The 24,824-nt window shown below is 53.0% G+C and overlaps 8 protein-coding genes across 8 annotated transcripts; 4 read left to right on the forward strand and 4 right to left on the reverse strand.

The window, feature by feature from the left end:
- Positions 1 to 3,012: 3,012 nt before the first annotated feature.
- On the reverse strand, positions 3,013 to 6,133 carry BO72DRAFT_449073 (putative serine/threonine protein kinase (Prp4)). Its single transcript, XM_040944936.1, has 3 exons — positions 5,011 to 6,133; positions 4,715 to 4,950; positions 3,013 to 4,657 (listed from the first exon to the last, which is right to left on the reverse strand). The coding sequence occupies exons 1-3, from the start codon at positions 5,742 to 5,744 to the stop codon at positions 3,186 to 3,188; spliced, it is 2,442 nt and encodes an 813-aa protein (XP_040800297.1). The 5' UTR covers positions 5,745 to 6,133; the 3' UTR covers positions 3,013 to 3,185.
- A 251-nt stretch (positions 6,134 to 6,384) lies between these two features.
- BO72DRAFT_478238 (translation machinery-associated protein 7) lies at positions 6,385 to 7,050 on the forward strand (the record flags this gene model as incomplete). Its single annotated transcript, XM_040947487.1, has 3 exons — positions 6,385 to 6,406; positions 6,476 to 6,565; positions 6,653 to 7,050. 3 exons carry the CDS (start codon positions 6,385 to 6,387, stop codon positions 6,745 to 6,747), a joined length of 207 nt encoding a protein of 68 aa, XP_040800298.1. The 3' UTR covers positions 6,748 to 7,050.
- Positions 7,051 to 10,265: 3,215 nt separating this feature from the next.
- On the forward strand, positions 10,266 to 11,389 carry BO72DRAFT_449076 (cytochrome b5-like heme/steroid binding domain-containing protein). Its single transcript, XM_040944937.1, has 3 exons — positions 10,266 to 10,342; positions 10,410 to 10,755; positions 10,839 to 11,389. The coding sequence occupies exons 2-3, from the start codon at positions 10,519 to 10,521 to the stop codon at positions 11,058 to 11,060; spliced, it is 459 nt and encodes a 152-aa protein (XP_040800299.1). The 5' UTR covers positions 10,266 to 10,342; positions 10,410 to 10,518; the 3' UTR covers positions 11,061 to 11,389.
- Positions 11,390 to 11,496: 107 nt separating this feature from the next.
- Positions 11,497 to 13,289, reverse strand: ish1 (double-strand break repair enhancer MSC1; the record flags this gene model as incomplete). Its single annotated transcript, XM_040948687.1, has 4 exons — positions 11,497 to 12,844; positions 12,897 to 13,044; positions 13,097 to 13,147; positions 13,205 to 13,289. 4 exons carry the CDS (start codon positions 13,287 to 13,289, stop codon positions 11,497 to 11,499), a joined length of 1,632 nt encoding a protein of 543 aa, XP_040800300.1.
- A 905-nt stretch (positions 13,290 to 14,194) lies between these two features.
- Positions 14,195 to 15,278, forward strand: BO72DRAFT_469433 (PQ-loop repeat-containing protein; the record flags this gene model as incomplete). The annotated part of the gene is made up of 3 exons (XM_040946960.1): positions 14,195 to 14,262; positions 14,346 to 14,603; positions 14,678 to 15,278. 3 exons carry the CDS (start codon positions 14,195 to 14,197, stop codon positions 15,276 to 15,278), a joined length of 927 nt encoding a protein of 308 aa, XP_040800301.1.
- A 359-nt stretch (positions 15,279 to 15,637) lies between these two features.
- Positions 15,638 to 17,221, reverse strand: BO72DRAFT_449079 (nuclear transport factor 2 family protein). The gene is made up of 6 exons (XM_040944938.1): positions 17,034 to 17,221; positions 16,836 to 16,856; positions 16,674 to 16,738; positions 16,532 to 16,603; positions 16,338 to 16,439; positions 15,638 to 16,239 (listed from the first exon to the last, which is right to left on the reverse strand). Exons 1-6 carry the CDS (start codon positions 17,035 to 17,037, stop codon positions 16,129 to 16,131), a joined length of 375 nt encoding a protein of 124 aa, XP_040800302.1. The 5' UTR covers positions 17,038 to 17,221; the 3' UTR covers positions 15,638 to 16,128.
- On the reverse strand, positions 17,079 to 20,324 carry BO72DRAFT_146330 (SURP domain-containing protein). The gene is made up of 3 exons (XM_040939194.1): positions 20,055 to 20,324; positions 17,280 to 19,989; positions 17,079 to 17,221 (listed from the first exon to the last, which is right to left on the reverse strand). Exon 2 carries the CDS (start codon positions 19,867 to 19,869, stop codon positions 17,407 to 17,409), a length of 2,463 nt encoding a protein of 820 aa, XP_040800303.1. The 5' UTR covers positions 19,870 to 19,989; positions 20,055 to 20,324; the 3' UTR covers positions 17,079 to 17,221; positions 17,280 to 17,406.
- A 19-nt stretch (positions 20,325 to 20,343) lies between these two features.
- BO72DRAFT_449082 (uncharacterized protein) lies at positions 20,344 to 21,544 on the forward strand. Its single transcript, XM_040944939.1, has 2 exons — positions 20,344 to 21,463; positions 21,521 to 21,544. Exon 1 carries the CDS (start codon positions 20,386 to 20,388, stop codon positions 21,343 to 21,345), a length of 960 nt encoding a protein of 319 aa, XP_040800304.1. The 5' UTR covers positions 20,344 to 20,385; the 3' UTR covers positions 21,346 to 21,463; positions 21,521 to 21,544.
- Positions 21,545 to 24,824: the final 3,280 nt, after the last annotated feature.

Consider the following 24,824-nt stretch of genomic DNA (forward strand, 5'->3'; position numbering starts at 1 on the left):
CAGCGGCTGATGATTGGTTGCTCTGCTGCCACGTTGGATGCAGTGCACTGGCACTGAGACAGCCTGGAGTAGCAGCAAAGCTACTGGAAAGCAGGGCAGGGCTCAGGCCGGAAGCTGTCGTCGGTTGCACGGGCCAGCAACCTCGAAACCTGGCAGTGGCAGTGGCAGTAGCAGCAAGTCACTTTCAGTCTCACTTGATCATCAAACCAGCAACCACTGAGTAACTCGTTCCAGAACTCCCTCTCTGCCCCTTGTAGATACTTAGAAGTAAAAAAAGCAATCAAGGCTAGAACCAACCACTGCTCAACTCAACCCCCCAATCACCACCCCCAGAACCGACTCCATAACCCTCTAGACCTTTCTCCTCTCATCAGCATCATCAAACCTGGGAAGCACGGTAAGCAGACAGAGAAGAAAACATGAGACACCAGATGTATCAATCCCATCTTGTCGTCAGCGTCAGCTCGGAGAATTCCCAATTGGGCTATCCTATGAGTACAAGAGGACAATCCCGTTCCAAACTCAATCGAAGCAGCCTTACTGCTTACTGCTTGCTGCTTACGGTGCCTACTGCAGAGGTTGATTGACAGAGAGTAGGGGGAAAAGTTCCGCGCGCTTGACCACCTAGTAAGTATTTCGCTCATGCTCATCCCGTGACGACTCTCTCTCTTCGCCTCAAAATCCAACCACCCTATCGGTAAGTATGTATGGGTACAAACAGACACACAGGCGGGTTCGTGAGCGCATTATGGAGTACCCCTGTACCAGTAAGATGTCTGTCCATGTACTCCGTACATACAGTACATACATTGTATGCTGGCTGGCTGCAAACAGACCCATTTGGAGGTGGGAGAAGAGGAGGGGAGAGGCGAACCTGCACAGCATAAGTGCACACACGCACGCACTTGCAGGAGATGGTATGCTTATTGGGGGCCTGAACTAGTACTGCACTGCAGGAGGACTTTCTGTAAGTAGTCTACGGAGTACCGGTAGTCCAGTCCTTCGATCTGCTCGGTACTTGTACTTGTAGTAGTTAGTGCTCCAGTTCCGTGAGTAATGACCAGACTATCACTCGCTATATACTCCGTACTCGGCGTGATAACCATGGTACTCCTTCATCCTGCCATATATATCCCGTACTGAGGTCTATACACAACCCGCCCATCCGACACAGATAGACATCTCAATCCTCAGTATAGAACACCTCACATCGCATCCTCCCACTATACATCCCCTGCACTCTACCGAAGCCCCCAGACCCCCCCTACATAAACCCCAACGCACCATGATATCATCAATGCTCCGTCCAACTGATTCCCCCCGGTTGGATACAGTAACTACCGCCGACCAGATCCAAATTCTCAGCCCGCAATCCGAACAATCCCCTCTCCGCCTTTGTTCCAACTTCCAACGTTCCAACTTGGATGTTGTTTGCTTGCTTGCCTGTTTGCTTGCCTACCTTGATTTGGGACTTATGCAATCCAAGACTACAGTCGGGAGCACAGGTCGATTCGGCTCAGTTTCCTCGATCAAAACCTGGCCTTCCTTCATGAAGAGTCCTGTTTCTGTCTTCAGAGAATTACCTCCGATTGAACTCGGATCGCCGCAGGAAGGAATCCCGCATCAACATCCGGAGACTCCTCCGTACCTACCGTATAGACGATAGATATACGGAGTAAGGTAGCCCTTGCAGTCCCGAGAAAGAACCACACTTCCCATCATTCCCATCGCTCACGACCTCATCAACTCATCTGATAGATACAAGTAACACTAAACTCATTCCCCCAAACATCATCAACATATACAAGTAAACCAATGCCTATGTACAAAGTAGCTGCACACAATCACCCCTTGTGTATCTGTACTCCGTAGAAGAGATATCAAACACCAAGACAGCAACCAGCACCAACATGGGAAAAGGTAACCAGACCTAACGTCACCCCATAGTCGACTCCAACAGCACGAATATAGATCCGAGCCCTCAACCTCAACCTCAACCTCAACTATAGCACCACCCCTTCCGTAATCTACCCTCCAACCCATATACAGTACATTTTTTGCTTATGTACGGTATGTACACCATAACACCTCTATCCCGTTTGCACAGAGCACAGTCACGCAGACACAGACAGACACAGCCTTACCAAGTCCCACGGCACCGCACCACACCACACCACACCACACCACACTCGTAGCCACGCCACCATCCATTCCAGATCCAGAATTCATCGCATCAGCCACCCTACGCAACTACACCCATCCAATACCCACCTACTTACCTACTAGATACCCCAGGGTAAAAGGCTACCTATACACACTAACTGTGACTTGGACTTACCTGGTCCACAACCTATGTTACAACCTACAACCTACAACCTTGACCACGGACCACGGACCATGGAAGATAAGAAAAGGCAAACCGGAACCCTGGGGTCGGATCCGTCTCATTCACTTCCCGAGAACGGAACAATATACTGCACGATGCTGATGCTAATGCTGATGTTATCAATATCAACTTTATCAACCTGATCAACAATGATGATGATGATGATGATGATGATGGTGGTGGTGGTGGTGGTGGTGGTGGTAGGAGGCGGTGGCTGGCCAAACTTTCCCCGCTCCAGCCCAGCCCAGCCCAGCCCCAGCCCCAGCCCCAGCCCAGCCATGCCTTTTCCGTCGTTGCCACCCACCAAACGCCATCGCCATCGCCATCGCCATCACCATAACCATCGCCTTTTACTCAGCTCCTAGGCTCCAGGCTCCAGGCTCCAACCCAAAGAACCCGTCAATGTCAACTCTCCACACGACGGGAGAGACCCGCAGTTTACTAAGCAGTGGGTGTGCTGCGCCGCTGAAGGGTGGCGGGGTATACTCCATCCAGGCTTACGCCTCCCCTACCCCCTACCAGAGTCTCAATTCCATAAGACCCCGAGGCTGGTGGCACTGCACTGCACTAGACTAGATGAAAACGGTCATTGAGTCATCCGCCTACCTACTAACATAGGTACTCAATCTACAGACAGGATCTTCGGCTCCATCCCCATTGGCACATCTTTGAATCAAAGGCCCAAGGTAAACGCGACCGTGCTGTGGCTAATAAAATATTACTGCGAAATACTACGGATATGTGCGCAGTGTACCACTATGACATAATATGTACAAACCCTCTCCCTTCCGGTACAAACCTAGACCTTCGGGCGCGAGATAAACGGATGTCGCAACGCCTCCGTCGGAGTGCACCGTTTCTCCGGATTGAGGTTCAGGCAGCGTTCCAGCAGGTCCAAGAACAACGTCAGCTCCTTCGTTTCACTCTCCGTCATCCCACGGGTCCCCTTGCCCATCAGCCGCGTCCTCAAATCGCGCGTCGGCTTCTTGAAATCCACCACCCGTACAACCGCACGCCCCGTGACCTTATCCTCCTCCTGACTGTGGAAATTCAGCATCTCGTCGAAGTGCAGGTGCGTCAGCGACCCGCGCCGGAGCAGCTTCGGGGGGTATTTGCCACGGCATTCCATGATCGACCGTAGCATCTGATTGTTGTTTCGCCCCGTAAAGAGGATCTTCCCCGTAGCGATCTCGAATAGCGTGCAGCCAATCGACCACACATCGATGGCGTGATCGTACGGGATCCCCAGGATGATCTCCGGCGCCCGGTAGAACCGACTGACCAAGTATGGCGTTATCTCGTTCTCCGTCGTGGGCGATGCCGACCCCAGGTCGCAAACCTTGAGAACATTGTAGTTTTCATTGACCAGAAGGTTGTCCGGCTTCAGATCGGCGTGAAGAATGTTGCACTTCCGGAACAGGCTGAGTCCCAGGAATATCTGCTGCGCATAGACTCGGATAGCCGTAAGATTCAGCCCAGTGTCACGGCCCTTCTTGTTCACGAGTTCCCGCAGGTTCATGCCTAGATTCTCGAACACCATGCACAGGTGGCCCTTGTGTTCGAAATACCGCTCGAACCGGATGACATGTTTCTTGTCGTCAGGGTCCGCCTCGCGTAGTTGCTCCAGAATGCCAATCTCCTTCATCCCCGCCTTCCGCATCGTATCATTTTGTCGGATGATCTTGATTGCAACCAGTCCGCCAGTCTTGGAATCGGTTGCGCGCACGACAGACGAAAACATACCCTTCCCAAGGTTCTGCTGCACATGATACCGTCCGTTAATCAACTCACCGAGACGCACGTTGTAGTAGCCCTCTGGATCGTCCCAGTTGTCCAGCATACTGACGTCCAGCTCTTTGGGCTGCGGGATGGCGGACATCGCCGAAGCATGCGTAGGCTGCGCGGTGTCATGCGTATCTTCTGCAAACATGTCGTCATCATCGTCTTCGGCGAACATATCGTAAGGATCTTTCGCCTTGGGTGGGGGTCGAGGCTGCTCTGCATCAGGGAGCAGGATGTCCTGCTTGGTCGTTTGCGTTTCGTCATAAGCCGCCGCGGAAACATCCTCAGTCGAGCTGCGAGTATCGTGCTTTTCCTTCTCGGCTCTCATGTCCATCGTAGGATCGTAGTCGGCTGCGGAAACTTCATCTTTATCAGCACCATCTACAGGTGCACCATTGTTGAGCGAGCCGTCATCCTTGTCAACCTTGAAGTCCGGAATTGAATCCAGACTGTCGTCAGGCGTCTGAGGAGCGGACTGTGGGGCTGCATCTATAGCTAGTCAGTTTAATGTACGCTGCTGTAATGTAAACTGTCATTCTGACTTACCGGAAGGCGTGCCATTCGAAGCAACCGAAGCGGCGGTATCGGCGGCGCTCGGGGTCGTCGAATCCCCATCGCCTCCGATATGAAGAGCCTGCAGACGCAACGGCGTAGCTTGTCCACGGTATTTCGCACGGATAGCCTCACGTCGTTTGCGGCGTGCTTCTAGTTGGGCTGCTTCGTCGACAGGTTCCTCATGCTGTTGCTCTTCCTGGGTTTCGGTAGTTTGGGCATTGTTCACGCTGCAGAGGAGTTGTTGTGAGTATGTTCCTCCGCGACGAGAACCGGTCATATGAGCATACCTCTCAAGACGAACACTAGGGGTTTCAGAAGCTTGCTGCACCTGAGGTTTCTGAGTTTCAGCATGTGATTTTAAATCCCGAGCGACGACTGGAGCTTTCCCCCGCTCGCTCACTGACTGTTCAATAGAAGCCTTCCTTCTACGGTCGCGAGACGCGACGCTATCACCGCGCTGGGACTCCCACTCATCCCCAGAGTATTGCTTTGGTTTCCGCACTTCGCGGAACGGCGACCGGCTGCGGGTGCGGGCGCGCTTCTCCCTGCGCCGATCCGACTCGTCGCTGTATCGCAGCCCCTCGCCGAAATTCTCTTCCCGATCGTAGTCGTAGTAGGGCCGGGGTCGTCGGTGGGATTGACCGCCGCGGCCCGCGTAACGGCTATCATCGTATCGGGACCCGACGCGGCGGGAGGGTTCGTATCGGGATCGTCGGTCGTCATAGTCATAGTCACGATCATAGTCATCGTCCCGGCGACGCTTGTAGCCTCTGGGGTCGCGGTACGGGGAGCGGGACCGGGTGCGGGAGGGCGATCTGGTCCTGGTCCTCGACCTCCGGTGGCGGGGCGATCTGCTCAACGATGCTGGAGATCTGGGGGCGGGTGAACTAGCTCTGGGGGGACGGTCAACGCGGTTGCCATTAAGAGGAAGTTGCGACGTAGTTGCCTTCGTCTCTGAACCTGATTCGATGATCTCACCCTCAGAAGGGGTCGATGGAGACCTCGACCTGCGTGATGCCATTTTGCGTCCGTCTGCCGAGAGATATATCTTCTTCTCTCAACGGAGTGTGCCTAGATAGACAGATCGGCCTTTTCGCGCAGCTTCAGAGAAGGGAGAAGAAGAACTTCCGGTTAGCCAAGAATGGTTTGGATGACGCGTCAAGGTAGGAGGATATATTGAGAAAGTCCAACCGGCTGAAGATGCCACGGCCCTTGCCAACTTTGAGCAAGCCTGAGACAAGTGTGGAGGGTTTTTTTTGCCTTTTGTTTTAGGAAAATATGTAAAAGATACCAGTAAGAATGTTTGCTACTGTCTCCAGTTCAAGATATTCACGCGAGGATGGCTGGATTGTCGAAGAGGTAGCTGGGGCGATGAGATCGCACGCGGTAGTAACAGGAACGAGGCAAATGGGGGGGGGGGGGGGGGGATAAAGCAGGTTGTTGAGATGGGGATGAGCTGGTGCCAGGCGGTGACCGATGGAGAGGGAGAGATTTCGGCGCCTAACCCGGTTCTAGACTAGCGGCTCCCCGCGGGACAATCGCTGATAAGACACGATTTTTTGCGCCTCCATTTCCCCTCCTTCTCCTCTTTGCGCGACTACGCATCCTTGCCTTCATCTAACCCTCCCTTCACAAAACCTTTTCAAAACCAATATCGCACAATGGGTGGTCAAAGCAGAGAAGGTATGCGCTTATCAAGGTGTCTTGAGCATTGCCTATCCGCCCTCTAACTCGACTTTTTCTTTTGTCTAGGTGGCAAGGTCAAGCCCCTCAAGCAGGCCAAGAAGGCTCAGAAGGATCTCGATGACGATGATCTCGCCTTCAAGGAGAAGCAGAGAGCCGGTATGTTTACCTATTGCTGCCTTTCCACACCAGCGGTGACTTGATCATGGTCGCGAGCATCTCACTAACTGCATTGTCTCTATTCAGATGCCAAGGCTAAGAAGGATCTGATGGAGAAGGCCAAGGGCAAGGGTCCCCTGAACACCGGTGCCCAGGGCATTAAGAAGTCGGGCAAGAAGTAAATCACCTTTGGGAGCATTGAGATCAGTCATTCATGATATACCACGAGCCATGACCCACGAGCGCAAGGTGGTGGAGTCGCTTGGCATTGAGCGCTATTCTCTTTGAGCAACTTTACTTGATGCATTTACAACACTGAGCGCACACTTCATCCACTGATAATCTATTCAATAAATACCTCAAAAGCGTGACTCAGTTCCTCAAACGCTGGGAACCATCTGCACGGAACCTGGTCCCAGACTTGAGATTCGCGTCTCTCAACAAGCAAACAGGGTATCATCGCGCACTGCACAGATCAAAGAAAGACTGTCTACCATGCTTTGCTAGAACAAAAGAAGTAGAAGTGAAACCCGCTGTATGCTGCCGAATGGTAAACGCAACGCTGAAAGGCATAATGCAACCAACAAACCTCGCCCAACCCACATGATCGTAAAGAAAGTTTATTAAAAAAAAAAGGGGCAGAAACACCAATGCCCAACGCGCTCTCATGAGCGGATTGGGATGCAATGAAAACGAATGTTTTGATCGACCTTCAGCTGGTCACTCGGCTGACCCAAAGGCCAGAGCCGCCCCCATAGCAATCGAGCTCATCGCGTTTCTTCCAAGCCTTCAGTAGCTTCACGCCAATCTCATGCTCCTCTCGCTTGATTTCTGCAAGTTCACTTTCGAGACTGGCGACCGTTTTCTTCACCTCATCTCTAGCGGCTATGTCATAGGCGACGGAACTCGGCTGGATGACTTGAGTCAACTCGTAGATGATCGTGTTGATATTGGCCTTGCGACGCGCAAGGGTCTCTTTGCGGGATTCAAGCGCATCAATCCGGTTTTGATTCTGTTGCTGGGGAGTGATAGCTGTGGGTTCTTTGACCGCCTCCGCCTCCACAGCGGCCTGGGATGGCGTGGGCTTTCTGGTCGGCTTCTTCCCGGGAGCCACTGTGCTCGGCACGGGTCGGCTACGAGACATGATGGAGGGCTGACACTCCGTGGACACAGATGCAGTGTCAGCGATAGTATCGATGCTATTGCGCCTGCTGCCTATTGAGCTGCCTATTTCGGTAGGGTCGTAAGTGGTTGCGCTGAAGCGGCTTGTGGGTTCTTCAGCCATTTCGTGAGTAGTCAACTTAAGATCCATTAACGAGGATTCCCAGTCTGTTTCCGGCGCTGGAAGCTCGACCCGAGGTGGAACGCGGTTGCTGCTGCGGACGGTCGGGGTGGATGCCTCGGGTGTCCTAGCACGGGGATTGTTCCGGGTAGTGCCATGGTGTCTGTCTGTGGGCCCAAGTTTACCGGCTGTGATTGTTGTCACTACGGTAGGGACCATTCCACACGCCGCGAGGTCAGAGGCTGCTGAGCCGTTGCGTGCTCTCATTTGATCATAGCTGCGGATCGTGTTCGCTCTGGGTCGTTCTTGGATAGGCTGCACTATTGGTGATCGTCCACTGGGTCCCTTCCATGGCTCGCGAATGCGTGGCTCTGAGGGAGGTTTGCGGGCACTTTGCGTGTTCCATCCAAGACTATTCGACCCATGAGATGACGGAGGTGTGGCTGACATGTCGGTGCGGACCGAAGCATTGCCGGAGGCTTGCTGCCCAAACATGCCAGAATGGCTTGACGTCGAGCCCCTCGAAAAGTTGTCCTGCCTACTTGCGTATCCTCTCGAGGACGGGTTTGCTGGCTGAGACTGATCCACGGGGGAGTAACCGGTCTTGCGCACCGGCAGCTGACTGGTGAACCTGGTGTTTTCCTTCTTCTCCATTGGGTCGATATCAAGGTCCGGCCTGGATTCGTCCTCTATGGGGGAGACGCGGGAGCTGCCGCGACTAAGTGGTGGCCGACTTAAGGAGACGGGTGAGTCGGGAGGGGAGATCTCAACACTTCCAGGCCGACTGAGATCGTGACCGAGGATACCTGTCTGCAGGGGAAGATCTGTCAAACTGACCGAGCGGTGGTCAAAGAGATCATCGGATGCGATGCTCGGAGCGATGCTTGGGGCCTTGGATGATGATGCGACCCTGCGACCTGAGTACGGGTGATGCGCGGGATTGAGTGAGTCCGCTTGGTTGCTAGAACGAGTTAGCAGGTCAAGTATACTTTGCAGGAAGATGCAATCACAACTCGACTACTTCAACTTACCCTCGAGAAGTCAGGGAACGGTTGTCGGTGCTCTGAGTGCCTGGGCCGCGAGACCAGGACTGATAGACACTATCGTCTAGAGTTTTGTCGATCAAGGTGGGATTTCCAATAACCGGCTTTCGCGATCGATGAAAGTGCATTTTCCCCCACATCTTGACGATAGACCCTCTGGGCGGATGCTATAGCTCGTGAATCAGCTAGTTTGATGGTCAAGTGTCAATGTTGCGAGACTAAAAGCTTGGGCGTGATGTTCGATAAGACCACTTTGCGCCAATGTCGGGTTGGAGCTGATTTCAACAGGGAGGAGTATGAAGATCGAGAAAGGGAGATAAGTCAAGAAGAGTAGGACAGTTTAGTCAGATGGAATAAGCAATGTGACCAAGATTCAGGTAGCTAAGTTCAGGCTTATTATGCGAAGGGACAGACGTGCCGGCACGTCATTCAAGAAAGGATCAGTCCACCACAATTGGAGGAGAAGACAAAGGAAGATAAAGAGAGATTGATAGATAGATGATCCAATCTCGACAAATATGCGGCGGGCGACCAGGCACTAGAATCAATCAAAGAAATTACAAGAAAGAGGGACTGAAATGAATGAGAAGCGGGTGAAAGATCGAAAGGGAAGAGAAGAGAAGGACGAACGGCCGGAGCAACACACAGACAGACCAAAACCGCGTCTTCTGGAGCCGCGGAGGTAGTGCACTGACTGGGTGCGCCCCTCTCGAATTGCGATGCCAACCAGGCCGGGCTTGTCTGGAAAGTCGACCGTTAGAGAGCCCAGACGGAGCTAGTCTAAGAATAAATGACGAGCTAGTGGACTGACAGCAGCGAAGGAAATTGGCAAAGCGGGCGAGGGTGACTGTTTCAGAATGAATTGGTTTAATTATAGGAGCTCCGAAAGCCTGGGGGGATCGAGACTCGAGCGCATTCCGAACTCCGTTGCAATCTCGGGAATGCGGATTGCTGCAATAATTGAAGCCTCTGCAGAAAGGTGCAGAATGATCAGCCACGGTCTCGTGCAGCACGATAACCAGGGTTCATTTACAGAGCCATCAGCGTGACAGTAGGGAATAATCGAACCCAGGAAGTACTGTAGACGATCATGAATCTTTTGTAAGGTTGCTGCACGATCGAGCCTGAATCAGCCCAAGTAGCGCGATCCAACGGAACCGAATCGCGCTTCCGCGCTTACCGCCTTGACCTCCACAAATAGCCGTTCGTTTTTCTGGCTCCGTTCTCCGCACACTAAGCTGTGGTGTTGATTGGCTCCAAGGTCCCTTCTGCCCTCAATTGCCGTCATACACCGCGGCGGCCGGGGCGACTCCCACTCATCCACCACTCGCATCATCCATCATCATCAATTCATCTCAGCTCAGCAATCACATTCATCCTCCAAACAACCACAACCTCATCCGTGTGTCCATCAACCAGTACAAGAGCCACATCCCAAAATGTCCAGCCCGGGTAATGCTTCCTTAAAAACATCCCCCCCCCCTCCTCCCCAAACATCACTAACACGAACCACCAACAGACGGAGCAACAACAACCCCACCGGCCGAAGTGTCAGTAAACCTCAACATCTCCAAGCTGACAGCCACTGCACCCATCCCCCACAACACCCACTAATCCATAAAAACAGAATGACAATCGCCTCCCCCATCAACCTCATCCTCCTCACCCTCTTCATCATCCTGGTCTACGTGCAACTCCGTCCCAAGGCCCCCGTCGCCCTCCCCAAAGCGCCCCCACCCGTCGTCTTCCGCACCTTCACCCCGACCACGCTCCTGCCATACAACGGCACCGCCGATCAACCCGTCTACCTCGCCGTGCGCGGCCGCGTCTTCGACGTCACCCCCGGCCGCAACTTCTATGGACCGGTAAGCTTCTCCAATTCTGATCGGTCGCGCTTCACTCTTCACCCCCCCGTATGACAAGGCTAACCCGTGAGATGGCAAAACAGGGCGGACCCTACGAGAACTTCGCCGGTCGGGACGCGTCGCGCGGGTTGGCGTGCCAGAGTTTCGACGAGGAGATGTTGACCAAGGATCTGAAGGGTCCGTTGGATACGTTGGAGGACCTGGATGCGGACCAGTTGGAGAATCTGCAGTCGTGGGAGGAGCGGTTCTCGGAGAAGTACTTGGTTGTCGGGAAGTTGGTGGCTGAGGGGGAGGAGGGTGTTTAAGTTGAGTGAGACTTTGAGGAGTTTTGGGGGGTGAATGAAGTAAGGATGGGATGGGTGAGGGGGATGAAGATCATAGATAGGGCGGTGGTGATGAACAGAAGGCTGCCAAACCAGAATGTAGGGCTGGCTTGTTTAAGGTTGGAATGAAAGGATGGCGTGGATTCGGGGTGTTGGAAAGGTACTGACAGACAAGTTGTAGGTTGGATGAATTATGATATTATGGTTGTTCAATTTGTCGTCATTCTGGTAAACCTCAAAAACGACACTACCATATCAGCACAGAAGCAGAAGTGTTATGAAGAGGAAATAAAGTAAATTTCGAGACTAATTTGCCAACCAATAACTATTACGTCAAGTCATAAAATCATGTCCCACCAGCACCACCATACCCGGTTCTTTCTTTGTAATCCACCCTCACATTGCAGAAAATCACACTTTACAACTCCTTGCGCAGGCTCGCGGAAGCCTCGGCTCCCTTGGTCTTCACCTTGTCCGCGGCCTTGAAGCCCTGCGTCTTAGCTTGTTCCTTCGCGACCTCAGAAGCCTTCTCAGCGGCCTCCTGACCGTGGGCCCTGCCGCTTGCGGCTCCAACCTTGACCTGCTCCCAAACCCACTGGGAAAGGTCCGAAAGCTTATCCTGGAGCTTGGCGAGGATGGTACCCTGAGGAGTGGAGGTTCCGTGTCTGAAGTACTCAGCGTTGCGGCGGGCCGCGGCCTTGAGCTCGTTGATGCTGGAGCCCTGGTAGACGGGAATACCATACGAGTCAAGGTATGCCTTGAGATCGGAGTGAGACCAAGAGTCGAAGGCAGAGTCCTTGGCGACGTCGGTAGCCTGAGCCATGTAAGAGGTAGCGGAAGCCAGCTGGTCACCGCCAGCCTTAGAGGCCTGGGCATAAGTGTCCTGAGCTTGCTTGACGAGCTCCTCACGGGTAATGTCGGCCTGGTGGGCAGCTTTCGAGTTCATGGAAGCGAGATACTTCTTCAGGTGCTTAGTGTCCCAGGTGTCGAAAGTCCAGGCACTCCAGCCAGTAGCAGCCTTGTGGGCGTTCAGACGGACCTGTGCCAGAAGCTCATCGCGCTTGCCGTTCTGAGGCACGGGAACACCGCGGGCGTCAAGGTATGCCTTGAGACGAGAATCAGACCAAGACTCAATAAGAGAGTCGAAGGCCTCCTGGCCCTTGTACTGAGCAGCGTCAGTGGCGCGGGCGTACTCGTTGCCGGCCTTGGTGGTGGCGGCGCCGATAAATTCACTAGCAGTGGAGGAGAGGCTTGCAGAAGCGGTAGCAGCAGCAGTCGAAGCCTGGCTGACCAGAGAGGCACGGTGCTTCCTCGCCAGAGCTACAAGCTCGTTGCGCTTGGAGCCCTGAGGGACCTTCACACCGTGCTCATCAAGGAACTTCTTCAAGTCGGAGTCGGACCAAGCGCTGAACAAAGCTTCACTCAAAGTAGCCTGGGCCTTATCAGCGGAAGCAGAGGCGGAAGCAGCAATGGCCTTAGCCTGCAGTCCAGCTAGTCGGGCGTTACGGCGAACGGTGGCGATGAGCTTGTCGCGAGTGGAGGGCTGAGGAACAGGCCAGCCACGCTCATCGAGCCACTCCTTCAAATCAGACTCAGACCACTGAGCATACACCCAGTTACCAGGGTAAGAAACGGCCTCGCCAAGCTTCTGGGCAATGGTTTCGTAGTTCTCGCGGACAGCCTTGAGAAGAGTGTCACGCTTGCGTGGCTGAGGAGCGGGAATGCCATGACGATCAAGGAAGGCCTTGAGCTGGGAGTCCGACCATCTAGACGGTTGTTAGTATCAAGGCCGGGGGAGTATTGTCGATATAGACGTACGTGTCAAAGAGCCATTCCTTAGCATTGTGCCAGTGGTCCGGAGATTGTTCCACAGCATGTCCCAGAGGCTTCTGAACCTTAGCATCCCAGTTTGTCTTCACCAAGCTCTCAAGATCTTTACGATCGGCAGGCGAGGGGTAAGGAATGTCTGAAAGTATCGTCAGCACTGACCTCACAGAACGCAGATAGTGTCAACGTACCATGGTCAGCAAGCCATCTTTCCAACTCAGTTTCGTGCCATTTGTTGTATACTGTCGAGATGCATTAGCGAGCGAGGTAAAATTCAATGTGTTCGACTTGAAACATACCAGCCTTGCTGAACCAGCTGGATGCACCGACAGCCTCAGCTGTTGCCAGTACAAAGACTAGGCAGAAAGCCAAATGAAGCTTCATTATGGCTCAGTCGTGATTAAGGTCGAAATGATAGCAAGCCGTATCAGTCTTATCGGGAGGAGATTGAAGATTAGCTTATCGCTGCCTCTAACTTCTTGCAGCTTTGCTGAACCACTTACTGTCGTTGATGATAGCGGTTGTTGATGGGAGAGAATTGAAAGAGTCAAGGACCAGGGATGAGGATAAATTTATTGTTGTGAGAGAAAGAATGCGCTGTGGATAGAATCAGGGAGGCGGCGCTGAGATGATCACCGAGTGACGTAGTGATGTGGTTGCTGGAGCTGTCCATCAGTCGACGGCTGGCGTCATCGATGAATGGGTGGCCCATGGTCGGTCGGCAGAGGCGTCTGGGCGCTGTCGGCTCGTAGTGCTTTCTTTGTCGTACCGGGTCAGCAATGACCTGTGAATGATATAGTTACTTTTTTTTTTATGGTTTCCCCTTTGATCCTCGATGTGTATCGTGTTCTTCATGGAGTCGTGGACCAGCGTACTGCAAGGCACATGATCTTCCACTAGCTACTTAAGGGTAGCCAAACAGACCTTACCGTTTTTGGATAGAATGCGGAGATGGACGATAAGGAAAGCATTGAAGCATTGAAGCATTCAAGATTATCATCTCAGTCACTCATCCCTTCGAGTACTCGATCAGTGACAAGTCATCCTTCATCCCCTCGTTTGTCCACCCTGTTTACTACGTGTGTGCGCTGGTTCGACACATGCTGTTTTAGAGTCCAATAATTCTCCTGTCTCTTGCCGCCCCCCCCGATCTGCACTCCCTGCCCCTATGCACCGGGCCCATAGACCGCCCATCGCTCTGTAACTCCCTTCATCCCGTCCAGCATCTTGCATTTCAACAGCCTCTTCCTCTTACACAGACGATCCTAGAATCGGCTTTGTTCACCAAGATGGATTCTCTCAGTCTACAATGCGGGCAACTGGATTCGCCCGACTATAAGAATTTCATCCTCTCCATGTACGTTCTTCCCCTCATACCTACCAACACAAGCATAGCGAGAACAGCAACAAAATCAACGATTCTAACCCAAAATCATCCAGTCTAATCGTCTTCGGCATTCTCCTCTCCTACCTCCCCCAGCACATCCGCATCATCTCGTTGAAATCCTCGTTCGGAATCTCCCCCTACTTCGTCCTCCTCGGCACGACCTCTGGCTCGTCCGCCCTCGCCAATGTCGTCTCCCAACAACAGAGTCTCCACGACATGTCGTGCTGCAAGCAAATCAGCGGACTAGGCTGCTTCTCTGCCCTCCTAGGGATCCTCCAAGTCGGCACTCAATGTTTCTGCTTCTTCCTAATGTACGCATGCCCCTCCAAATTCGGCTAACGCATGGGTACTCAAACTGACCCACGACACCCCAAACCAAAACCAGCCTCTTCCTCTTCGTCCTCTTCTTCCCCCGCCACCAGCACTACGGCATCGACCACCGCCGGACCACCCCAACCTACCGCACCGCCCTCACGGTCGCAGGCATCTGCATCGTCCACGCCCTCGTCATGCTTATCACCACCCTGGCCGTCGGCCTCCGCCGGCCCGAGGCCCTCCAGTCCTGGTCCAACTTCTGCGGCGTGCTCGCCGCCCTCCTCGCCTCGGTCCAGTACTTCCCGCAGATCTACACGACGGTGCGCCTCCGCTGCGTCGGCAGCCTCAGCATCCCGATGATGTGCATCCAGACGCCCGGCAGTCTCGTGTGGGCGGGGAGCCTGGCGGCGCGGCTGGGGCGGGCCGGATGGAGTACCTGGGGGGTGCTGATCGTCACGGCGTGTCTGCAGGGGACGCTGCTGGCTCTAGGCGTGTGGTTCGAGTATTTGGGTCCCGACAAGGGCCATGGCCACGACGATGAGGGTGACGCCTCGAATAAGAATCCCGCTAATGGTGGAACGGGACCGGCCCGTGGTGTGGAAGCAGAAGACGGAGAAGAAGGCCAGGGCCGGGATCACCCGTCCGAGGAGACGCCGCTTCTTGGGGGATGAAAGCTTTCATCCTCTCTCTCTGAGGGGCAGGAGGTCTTATTCCGGCTATTATCCAAGGATCTTTGGCATATATAGTGTATGTAGATCTCACAAGGTTTAATTGGCTGTAAATCATTCTGGTCTGTTGAAGTGTAAGGTATCCAATGGGTTGCCTGCATTGCTTGATAGGCTTTCGTTCTTGTACCCTCATCCCCTTCATTGGCTTGGCTGTATACGCCGAGTAATTCAGTCTCTGCGCATGCTCGTACTTTAGACGCAGGAGCATGCGCATTGCGCGCCGCTGCTGCGGCGGTACTCAGTAAGAGGAGTCGGGAGATTCTCTCCTAACCCCAGACCACCTTCTCGAAGCCCAATCACCCATTTACACATAAGGCATCGAGGTACACAAACAGAGCAGGAATGCAAAGGCCATCACCACACCACCAAGAAAGTACCAGATTTGCCTCCATCCGAAACACAACTACAACCACAGTATCACCGCACGCACATAAACCAACTAAGAGGTAATTCACGAGATTTGAAGAGCTTCTCCCCGAAGAGACGCACAGCGAAAAGGAGGCATGGCATGTTCCAAATTCACCAAAAGCATCCAATCCCAAGATCCGTGGGCTCTGCCTCCGCCCCTCACTCTGTTCGAACTCGAAACCTGAAATTTGAAAATGGATTCATTATCTTCGTTTCACACGGGATTATCTGCGGACTATGACCAGGTCTTTCCCCTGTTCTAGAGATAGAGAATAGATGACCGTTCCCCAAAGCCGCAGGCCTGATCCCTCCCCCTCCGACGTTTCCTTTCCACCGCGCGACGACGGCGCTTTATACCTAAAAAAAAAAACAATAATGGAACCATTTATGCGTTGTAGATCAGACGGAAGATGTCGTTCTGGACGTAGTAGCTGCCGTTTTCGGGAATGAGGTTGAAGCTCTGGGTGTAGTTCATGGGGTTTTGCTCCTCGTCGACCTGTGCAGTTGAGATTGGTCAGTTTTTTTTGTAGGTCTGGCGGGGTCCGTGGAAGCTGAATGGATTGAGTCAGATGATAAAGGGAGGGGGAGTCATACCAAGAGAGCACCGGTGACCATGACCAGGATGCTACCATCCTGGCTGGAGGGCTGGGCGTCGAGGGTGTTTACCTTGTGGACAACCTTCTGGAAGGGGAGGCTCTGCAGGACGAGACAAATTCACATAGCAATACGTTAGTCAAACGGGGTTTCTATCTTCTACAGGGAGTTTCCCAAGGGCCGGAAGAACTCACGGTCAGCTTCTCAACGATGCTGGAAACACCCTGGATCGAGCTGGTCTCGAAGGTGAGCATGGAGTGGTCGCGCTATGTCACAAAAGATCCATTGCGTTAGTCGGTCGTCTTGCGTCTAAGCTGGGAGATGCGCAGGACATACGTAGAGTCCGGCCAGGGAGGAGCGGTCGGCGTCGAAGGTCTGGTAGTAGAACTGGACAAATTGCTCTGTTGGGCCGCGGTTAGACCGAAAGTTCATCGGTGGTGTCGAGGAGCGACAGAGCTGGGCTCTGCGAGGATAGATCGAAGCATCATTATCACATACGGGCAATATCACTGAAGGCGGCTGGAGATTGGTTCGCATCACATCAGTCTCTTTTCTGGTAGCTCGAGGGGCAGATTAAAAGCCGGGTATGGAGGGGTTTCTCCCGACAGAGCCTCATGGAGGGGCAGCAAAACATTGGGCGGGGGATGAGTAATATAGAAAACATGTTCAATAGCTAAAAAGGAGTAATTCACTTACACATTTTGACGGTTGGGAGTCTGCAAAGACAACGAAAACGGATAGAAAACAGAGAGCTGGCTGAGGGGGCAATAGGACAACGGGATAGAAACGAGGGGAAGAGACGAGGTTGATATCAACACCGAAAGTCTTTCCGTCGCGAGGGGGTTGTGGGGCAAGCCGACTTTACCCATTCAGGAGATTGCTGCCTTAACCTTTTGTCAGGCATTGATCCAGGCAGTTCAAATGGTGCGTGCTACTCAATACATTGTTCGATCGATCGCTCTGTACAATTTTCATGTCCATGTCCATGTTCATGTCATACATCCCGTGCTCTGCTTTCCTGAAGCATTGTTCACTGAGGGTAATCCCGCTTGCTTGTTGAATGCTATAATCACTCCGAGTCCGAGTCTGCAAACATATCCTCTGCTTTAGGCCGTGGTTTGCGCACCGGAGGCTGAGGTTGCGGTTGGGCTGCCGCTTCAGCTACTTTCTCCGGCGGTGCTTTGTTCAGCTCGCTCTCATCTTCGCGAGGGTCTTCCTCCAATGGCTCACCATCCGATAACTCCAGGTCACTGTCCTCCATTGGCTCGCCATCAATGTCGCTCATTGACACTTCGTCCAGATTCTCCGCCGTCGCATACTCATGTTTGACCTGGTCGACATCCATGCGATCCGGTTCGGCTGCCGCAGCGCGACTGGGATTGAACTTTCCAGAAGCTGCATCCTCGTCAACTGCCTTCCAGCGGTTTTTGTTCTTGGAGAACGCGCTCGCCACTCGTTCGGCTTCGGCCTTTTCTCTCTCTTCTCGCAGCTCCTCTTCTGTGAGGGGGGGCTTCTCGAAGATCTGGACGAATTGCTCCTGGCTCGACTGCGGAAACACGCACCAACCTTCCCATAAGTTGAGAAGAGAGCCAACGCTGCGCTTCCATTTTTCGGCTTTTAATCGACCCCAGCCGAAGTCTTTCTCTAATCTACCAAGATGCTCGAATGCTTTCTGCGTCTTCAGTGCTGACTCGAAAAGCTGTCTGTATCGCCAGGCATGGCGCACACCACTCGTGGCAGACGACGAGAGGATGTCTGACACGAGATACAGACCCACCAACTTAGCAGAGGACGTGTCAAGAGTTTTCGTCGAGGCCGTCCGCCCATCTTCGGCTGTGTTGTCATTGGCTGATTCTCCAAATTGCTCCTTGCGAGCAAGTCCTTGTTCAGCTTCACGGTCCGGATTGGCCCCCGTAAAGGCATAGGGTTTGATGATATTGGCAACAATCATCTCCACAACCTCCTCAGCCCCTGCCCCAGCATGTTCAATGGCAAAAGCAGTAACACGGGCAACATCTCCTTTTCGTAGCTTGGCATGCGTGGTTGGCAGCCGTGCGAGGAGGTGGGTCAATTTGGCCTTTTGAAGAGGGTTCATGTATCCCAGCCCCTCGTTACCAGCGCCCGGTCCTTCCGCTGGCGGTGCTCCCCCGGCCACACGTCTCTCATCTTCATAGTCCGACATCTCCTCATCAGACGAGTCGTAATCGTCGTCCGTGACGAACTCGTCCATGTTGGTAGTGTACTCAAATTTAATATGAGCCTCGGGTGGAACCCAGTGTGCGCCACCCTCAAAGATAAGTGACGGGTTTTGAGGTTGGAACCGACCCCGTCGACCACCGGTAGGTCGACTGTTGGTCAAGACCTCCCATAGCTTCCACCGATAGTAGACACCACCAGCGCTCCGGGCATTCCAGATCCAGGCCCATTTCTCATCCCTCTGGACCTCCGGCCTACTCATAAGCAAGGCCTCAAACTCCGGACCATAGCTCAGTAAATTCTCCAGCGTCTTATGTATCAGTCGCAGCTGCTTGAGGTCTGAGGGTGCTTTCACCTCAACCTGTGTCGTCGGGCCACTGCGCCCGAATGCAGGATTATACGACGTTGGCGGTGCAAAGCCACCGCGGTGCATGCCAAGAGGCGGAGCTCGGTTCAAGCGTCCGGGAATATCGGGCTGGGTAGACCTGGCCCCGAATGGAAGGGGGCTTGTCGAGGACTGACTGACAGTCACCGGCATTGTGGAACTAATAGCCGCAGAGGACAGATGCCTCGAGATCGACAGATAGTAACCCCAGCCCAGGTACTTGTTCTGGAGAGCGCTGACAGTGCTATCGATATCCGATGCTGCAGATTCGTTTGCAAGGGTCACGATGGCGGCGATCGACTTGCGATCGGTCGGGGCCTGTTGGACGGTCGAATGCAGTATCCTGACATTATCCACCGTCAAAAGCGAGGGGATTATCGACTTGATAACCGACGGGGACGTCCCAGGAGGCAACGAGGCCAAATACAGCGTTGGTTTGGCCGCCGCCCTCTCCGCCTCCTTCGCATCGGCAGTCGCCTCGTCCTCATCGTCCGACACGCGGAACGCGGACGCGGCAGCCGACGGGCCCGGGCCGGTATTATCAAAGCCCAGGATCCCCTGCGCGGTGTCTCGGTTCCGCTGCGCTGGCGGGAAGCCTTCGTGGTTGCGCTTTCGCGACAGCGACGGCGGAGGGGGTCCCAGCGTGCCAGGCCCGCTCAAGCGCGGACCGGAGCCCGTGAAGTGCCGTCTACCTGGGCCACCTGCAAACCCTTGATTCTTGTGTGGGAAGCGGTTCAGTCGTCCATCGGCAGAGGGTCTGTCGGGGCCGCCGTGCGAGTCGTCCTCGAATGACTTGACAAAGTCCTCGTACACAGCCGCGGTTTCGGCTTGCTCTCGGGCTCGTTTGGCTTCGGCTTCGGCTTTCTGGCGCTCGAAAAGCGACTTCTTGGGGATGGCCGATAATTTGGCGGAGAGGTCGGGAAAGGCTTTTGATTTAAAGTCGTCCGACATGGTGACGAAGCTGCGGTCGCAGCAGGGTTCGTTGTTGCGAGACCACGGAAGTTGAGACACTGAAGCGCGGAGTTACCTTACTTGCGGGTGGAAGCTGATCGGAGCGGGAGCGGGAGGCTGCTGGTTTGTTGCCTAAGGCAGGAAATACCCTTCTAGAAAAGGAAGTACGAGTAAGTTCACTCTACCTTCAGCCAAGCATTTTTCCTCACTCTATCCTGCCTATCGCAAGTTCACATCCGCTCAAGTTGCATCGAAATTTTCATTTTGATTACAAGTTGAGTACAATGGCGGCGGCTCAGGTACAATCTCTACTTCGCTTCCTATCACAGGATGCCAAAGTGCCACTTGCGTCCGCAATGGGTAAAGTCATGGAACTTCAGAAGGCCGGCCTAACAACGTATGACCTGTTTTGACATCCGGATATAAAAATAGCAATCCATCTGATAGTCGCCTAGTCCTGAACAGATCGCTAAATCAGAACTCAAGGCTCTCCAGAACATCTTTAAGGATGACAAGATGGCCAAACAAGTCATGAACGCCGCAAAGAGAGTGTGCAAAAAACGAGGCTCATCTGCTGAAGACACCACAGCTCCCGCGAAAAGAGCCAAAGGTTCTCGCACAAATGAATCCAGCACCCCCTTTGACATAGAATGTGCGCTTGCTCTTCCTGAGTCGAGTATTCCAGAAGAAGACATATCCAGCATTACCCTTATCACAAACCGAGCACCACTCGTGCTTGCATTTGCTGTGTGCGTGCTACGATATACAATGCCCGAGCAGCCGATTTCTAGCAGACTGAGTCTTGCCCAGGCTGTGGTAAGTGCTAATAGTCGATCGAAGGCCGCGAGCTTGGGTATTGAGAGTGAACCCTCCGCTGAAACAGAAGGATGGGGAGAGGGCCAGCCGGTGGTGAAAGTCCTGGGCAGAGAGGTGAAGGTGTTGAAGAGATGGGACTATGATTCGCGAGAGGGTCGGCCGCCGGATGCAAGCACAGAACCGGATGCGAACGCTCCTGTCGTGTCCGATGATGTTCTGGGGCAGGTATCCCAGGACGAATCAGACAAGGCACCGCCACTATGGGGTATTGATACGGATGCCATGCGGAAAGCTCAGAGCTCGAACCAGGATATGAAAGTGGACAAGCCTTTGCCTATCTTCACTCCTGATTCAGCGCGATCATATTTGTATAAGGCATTCACCAAAGCTTCTGATGAAGACGTACCCTCCCGCAGGACAGCCACAAAGAATGCTTCCCTGCTGGAAGCTGAAAAGAAGGAATGTCTCGCGCATCTTCTACGCGCCATCAATATTGTCTGCCAGTCCTGGGCCTCCAGTCTCGCCAGGGACGAATTGGACCGACGTGCATGGGCCTGGTACTTGCGTGTCCGGCCGGCAGTTCAGAGTGGAGCAGGAGGCTGGGGACAGAAAGGACCAGTCAGGTTATGTGATATTTTAGCTCTGAAGAGACAGCCGTGATTGTAGATGCAGATTTCGCGATGCCCGAAAATGTGACGAGACTGGTCTTGCCAGGCTGGGATTAGGCAGTAGGCCGATTCAGCACAGCTGACGAAAGCCCCCGCCCTTGCACAGTAAGTTACATCACATAACTGAGTATGTAGTCTTGTCTGATTTGTTCGTTTGCATGATAGAATCATCGAATCTGCGTGACGTTATTGGAGAGTCCTGCCATCGCGTGAGCCCGAGCGTTCTGGACTGGCGCTGGTCAAATGTGTTATGATGACAGCCCCACCTCTCGTTTCAGGCCCTACAGAGAAAGTCTTGTCCTCGGATGGACCTATCATGTTATTCTACCACACAGATGTGTCAGGCATATCTCATTGACTGAAAATGTATCCGTTTAGTGTCGAATGTTTCTTTCCCAGCGGCAACATGACCCATGGGATTTGATAACCGTCGCGGCTTGATGAATACTTACTCCGCAGGCCAAGCATTGGCATATTCATGGGTTCTCCCATGCAGTCATCAAGGGCTGAGAGACATTGTCGATAACCGACAGAAGAAAATCCAGGCCTAGATAGACCTGTTTGCGCAAGCGGACCACCCCGGTGCCCTCCAGTGAGCCTGGGATGGTCATGGCGTTTGGGTCCCCGGACCCAGTATGATGCAAAAGCAACTGTTCGGTTCTTGATCGGCGAATCTGCGGAAGGAGAGTAATTTGGGGGAACCTTAGTGGGTAAGGTTGGCAACAATCGCGATTGTTTAGCCATGATTATGGTGACCAGTAGCAAATGTAATCCGGACCGATCTCGGTGGTGGGCTGATCTAGAATGGGCTGGGAGTTCAGCCCGAGGCAGACCATGAGGGGCAGGCAGACAGCCCTATGTCCGATCCACTTGAAGTAGGCCAGTCCGAACCCCAGGCTGGGTATGATAGAACGCCATGCAGAGATACGATTCTCGATATTTTCGCCGATTTGACGATATAGGCTTGTCCCATAACTATCTTCTAATTGCGGATGTGTTCAAGTGCCGACAAAAGTTGAGAGGGGGAAACTTAGCAAGACCATCCATCCCAGTGTCATTCGATTTACCTGATGTGTCTCCATCTCTCCCCGCAATGATCCAGAATACTTGGAAAGGGTATCTGAGATTGAAAGCATCTGATTGTATGAGTAGTTGAACTAATTTGTAACATGCATTTCTGGTGGACCGCCACGTTGTCTCTCTGTCTGACCAACTCCAAAAGACATTGTCCGATTCGTCTCCTTTCTCCATGCGTAAGACGTACCAAAGTCATGTTGTGAGTTCTTGTCATATCTCCTGGATCCTTTCCGACTGCACATTGGGACTGGACAATCTGACCAGAAAGTCTCCACCGCCCGATCCACTGCTGCAGTGCATCCTTGGTGCACTGGCACGTTGTATCGAGGGAACGACCAGCCTTCAACCAGTCTGATAGGAGGATAGACTGTTTGCACAGTGCATTTCGGACAGTCCATATGAGTGGACGATTTAACTCGCTATTCATATTGTGGAATAAAAGATCCCGCTTAGTGAGCATTTATCCCCGTGACCCCGAAATCCATTCATACCAATCTATAGATGATCTCCGCGTTCAATTAGTGTCTGATCTATTGAGTAATCCACATGACTGTGCTTTGCGATCATTGACAGTAATCGCCATGCGTCTACATGAAGAATTTAAACATATAAGGCAGTGGCGTATGTCTGTCTATTCGCTAAACATCTTTTTCAGTCTCGAGCTAGCGAAACACTCATGAATGGTAAATTGACCTATACTGCTTGATAGGCTCAGCCTTATAGGCGCTCTCGTCTGAATCGCTTTGCTAACGACGGGCGCTTCATACCGCGTTCATCGTTAACCTATGTCTTCCAATTTGATTGGCCCTAGTTCACATCTGGGCTGACTTTTAAAACTAGCTCGAACTCGAGGATCTCCAACTTCCTGTGATGCCTCTGGAACAGGAATATAAGTAAAGCTGGGTTCTGGTGGAAATGTAGGCACCCGAATTGCAGGCACATGTGCTGACAGGTGACTTGACTCTCCAAATCGTGCCCTGGGTCTTGCGGTTGTCGCTTGTCTTCTTCGATACAAGAATGCCAAAATATGCACATGTGTAGCGGGGGTTCCCAGATCTAGTGTCTCTGCATCAGTGCATCTGAAGTCAGATGAGCCCTGCCCTTGTCGGCTGTAGATATTGCAACTTTGGTCCCGGTGCGGAGCACGGAGTATTCGCATCAGATGTTTAGCCCCGATTGGGAAGGCCTAGATCATTTAGGTAACTTAATAAAGTAGAGCCTCTGTTCCTGATCAAGGCATGCCCCGTGGACTTTTGTTATTAAGACAGCCAGGCAATTGCTTCGACTTTCTCTGCTCGGCAATAATAGCTCAGTGTCTTCTTGTAGAATGGTCGGGCCAGGGATAGGGATCTCTAGCTTGTTGTCGAAGCTGTAATGACAGGGTCTAGACTGGGTGTTGTTGTTCCCCTTGTCTACTGTACCAATGTTTCCTCCCTTCCTTTTTCTTCCTCTCGCTGTTCAAAAAGGTACCCGCGCATCTAGACGGTGTGGTTAGTGGTTGCTGGCTGAATCGTAGCATCAGAGCCCTGGTTCGTTCTCTGGCCCTGAAGCCACACCCGATAAGACCCTGTGCACGGTAGCGAGTCACTACCCACAATATTAATCTCTACCCAGACTAGGGAGAACACCAGTGCCACGTGTAGAAGGGATCAATCGAACGCTCAAGAGATCGAATTTAAGCCCAGGATGGGCTGTTTTCAGATCAAGCATGCAAACGGACAGACTAGCAACCGCTTTCTCATACCAGGTGATATAATGGCCGGTCAAAACTATCCAGCTCTGGAAGGAGAGGGTCATGATGCAATGTGCGGCGCTGATCATAGCATTGAGTGCCAATCAAGGGTTCACGCCCGCGTTTCCGAATTCGGCCAGATAGACTTTTCCCCCGGTGCCAGGCACTGCGCTATCTTTTGGAACTAATCGGCTAGGTACGGTTCTGGCGGTTCCACCTTGAACCAATCCTTGTTGCTGGAAGCCTGAACCTGCTCCTACGGACCTACAGTACGGAGTAGACAGTCACTCATACATATGCTGCTGCTGCTGCTGCTGCCGCCGCTGAGTGGGAAAGCCTTCTTGCCCCCCCTTACCCAATCCAAACCACTGGTTGATAGCCACATTAGGGTGTGGTTTTTTTTTTTCCAATCTACTCCGTACCCTCGTCCAGTGTTCCAGATGGAAGTCGTCCGAGTTCGGACGATTGTTGCCCAAAGAGGATGATGGACGGATCTCTCGTCCCTGGCGGTTCCATGTAACTGGGCTGTTCGACGAGAGGGTGAAGTCTACTGTGTGGGAATCTGGGAGAAGATAAAATCTTTATCCGTTGTAAAGTCAAATCGCTAGCAATCGAAAGTGCCTGTCAGTTGATTTGCGAAAGCGCCTCTGACGACACTGCAG

Source organism: Aspergillus fijiensis (assembly GCF_003184825.1).
Source record: "Aspergillus fijiensis CBS 313.89 unplaced genomic scaffold BO72scaffold_30, whole genome shotgun sequence".
NCBI lineage: Eukaryota > Fungi > Ascomycota > Eurotiomycetes > Eurotiales > Aspergillaceae > Aspergillus > Aspergillus fijiensis.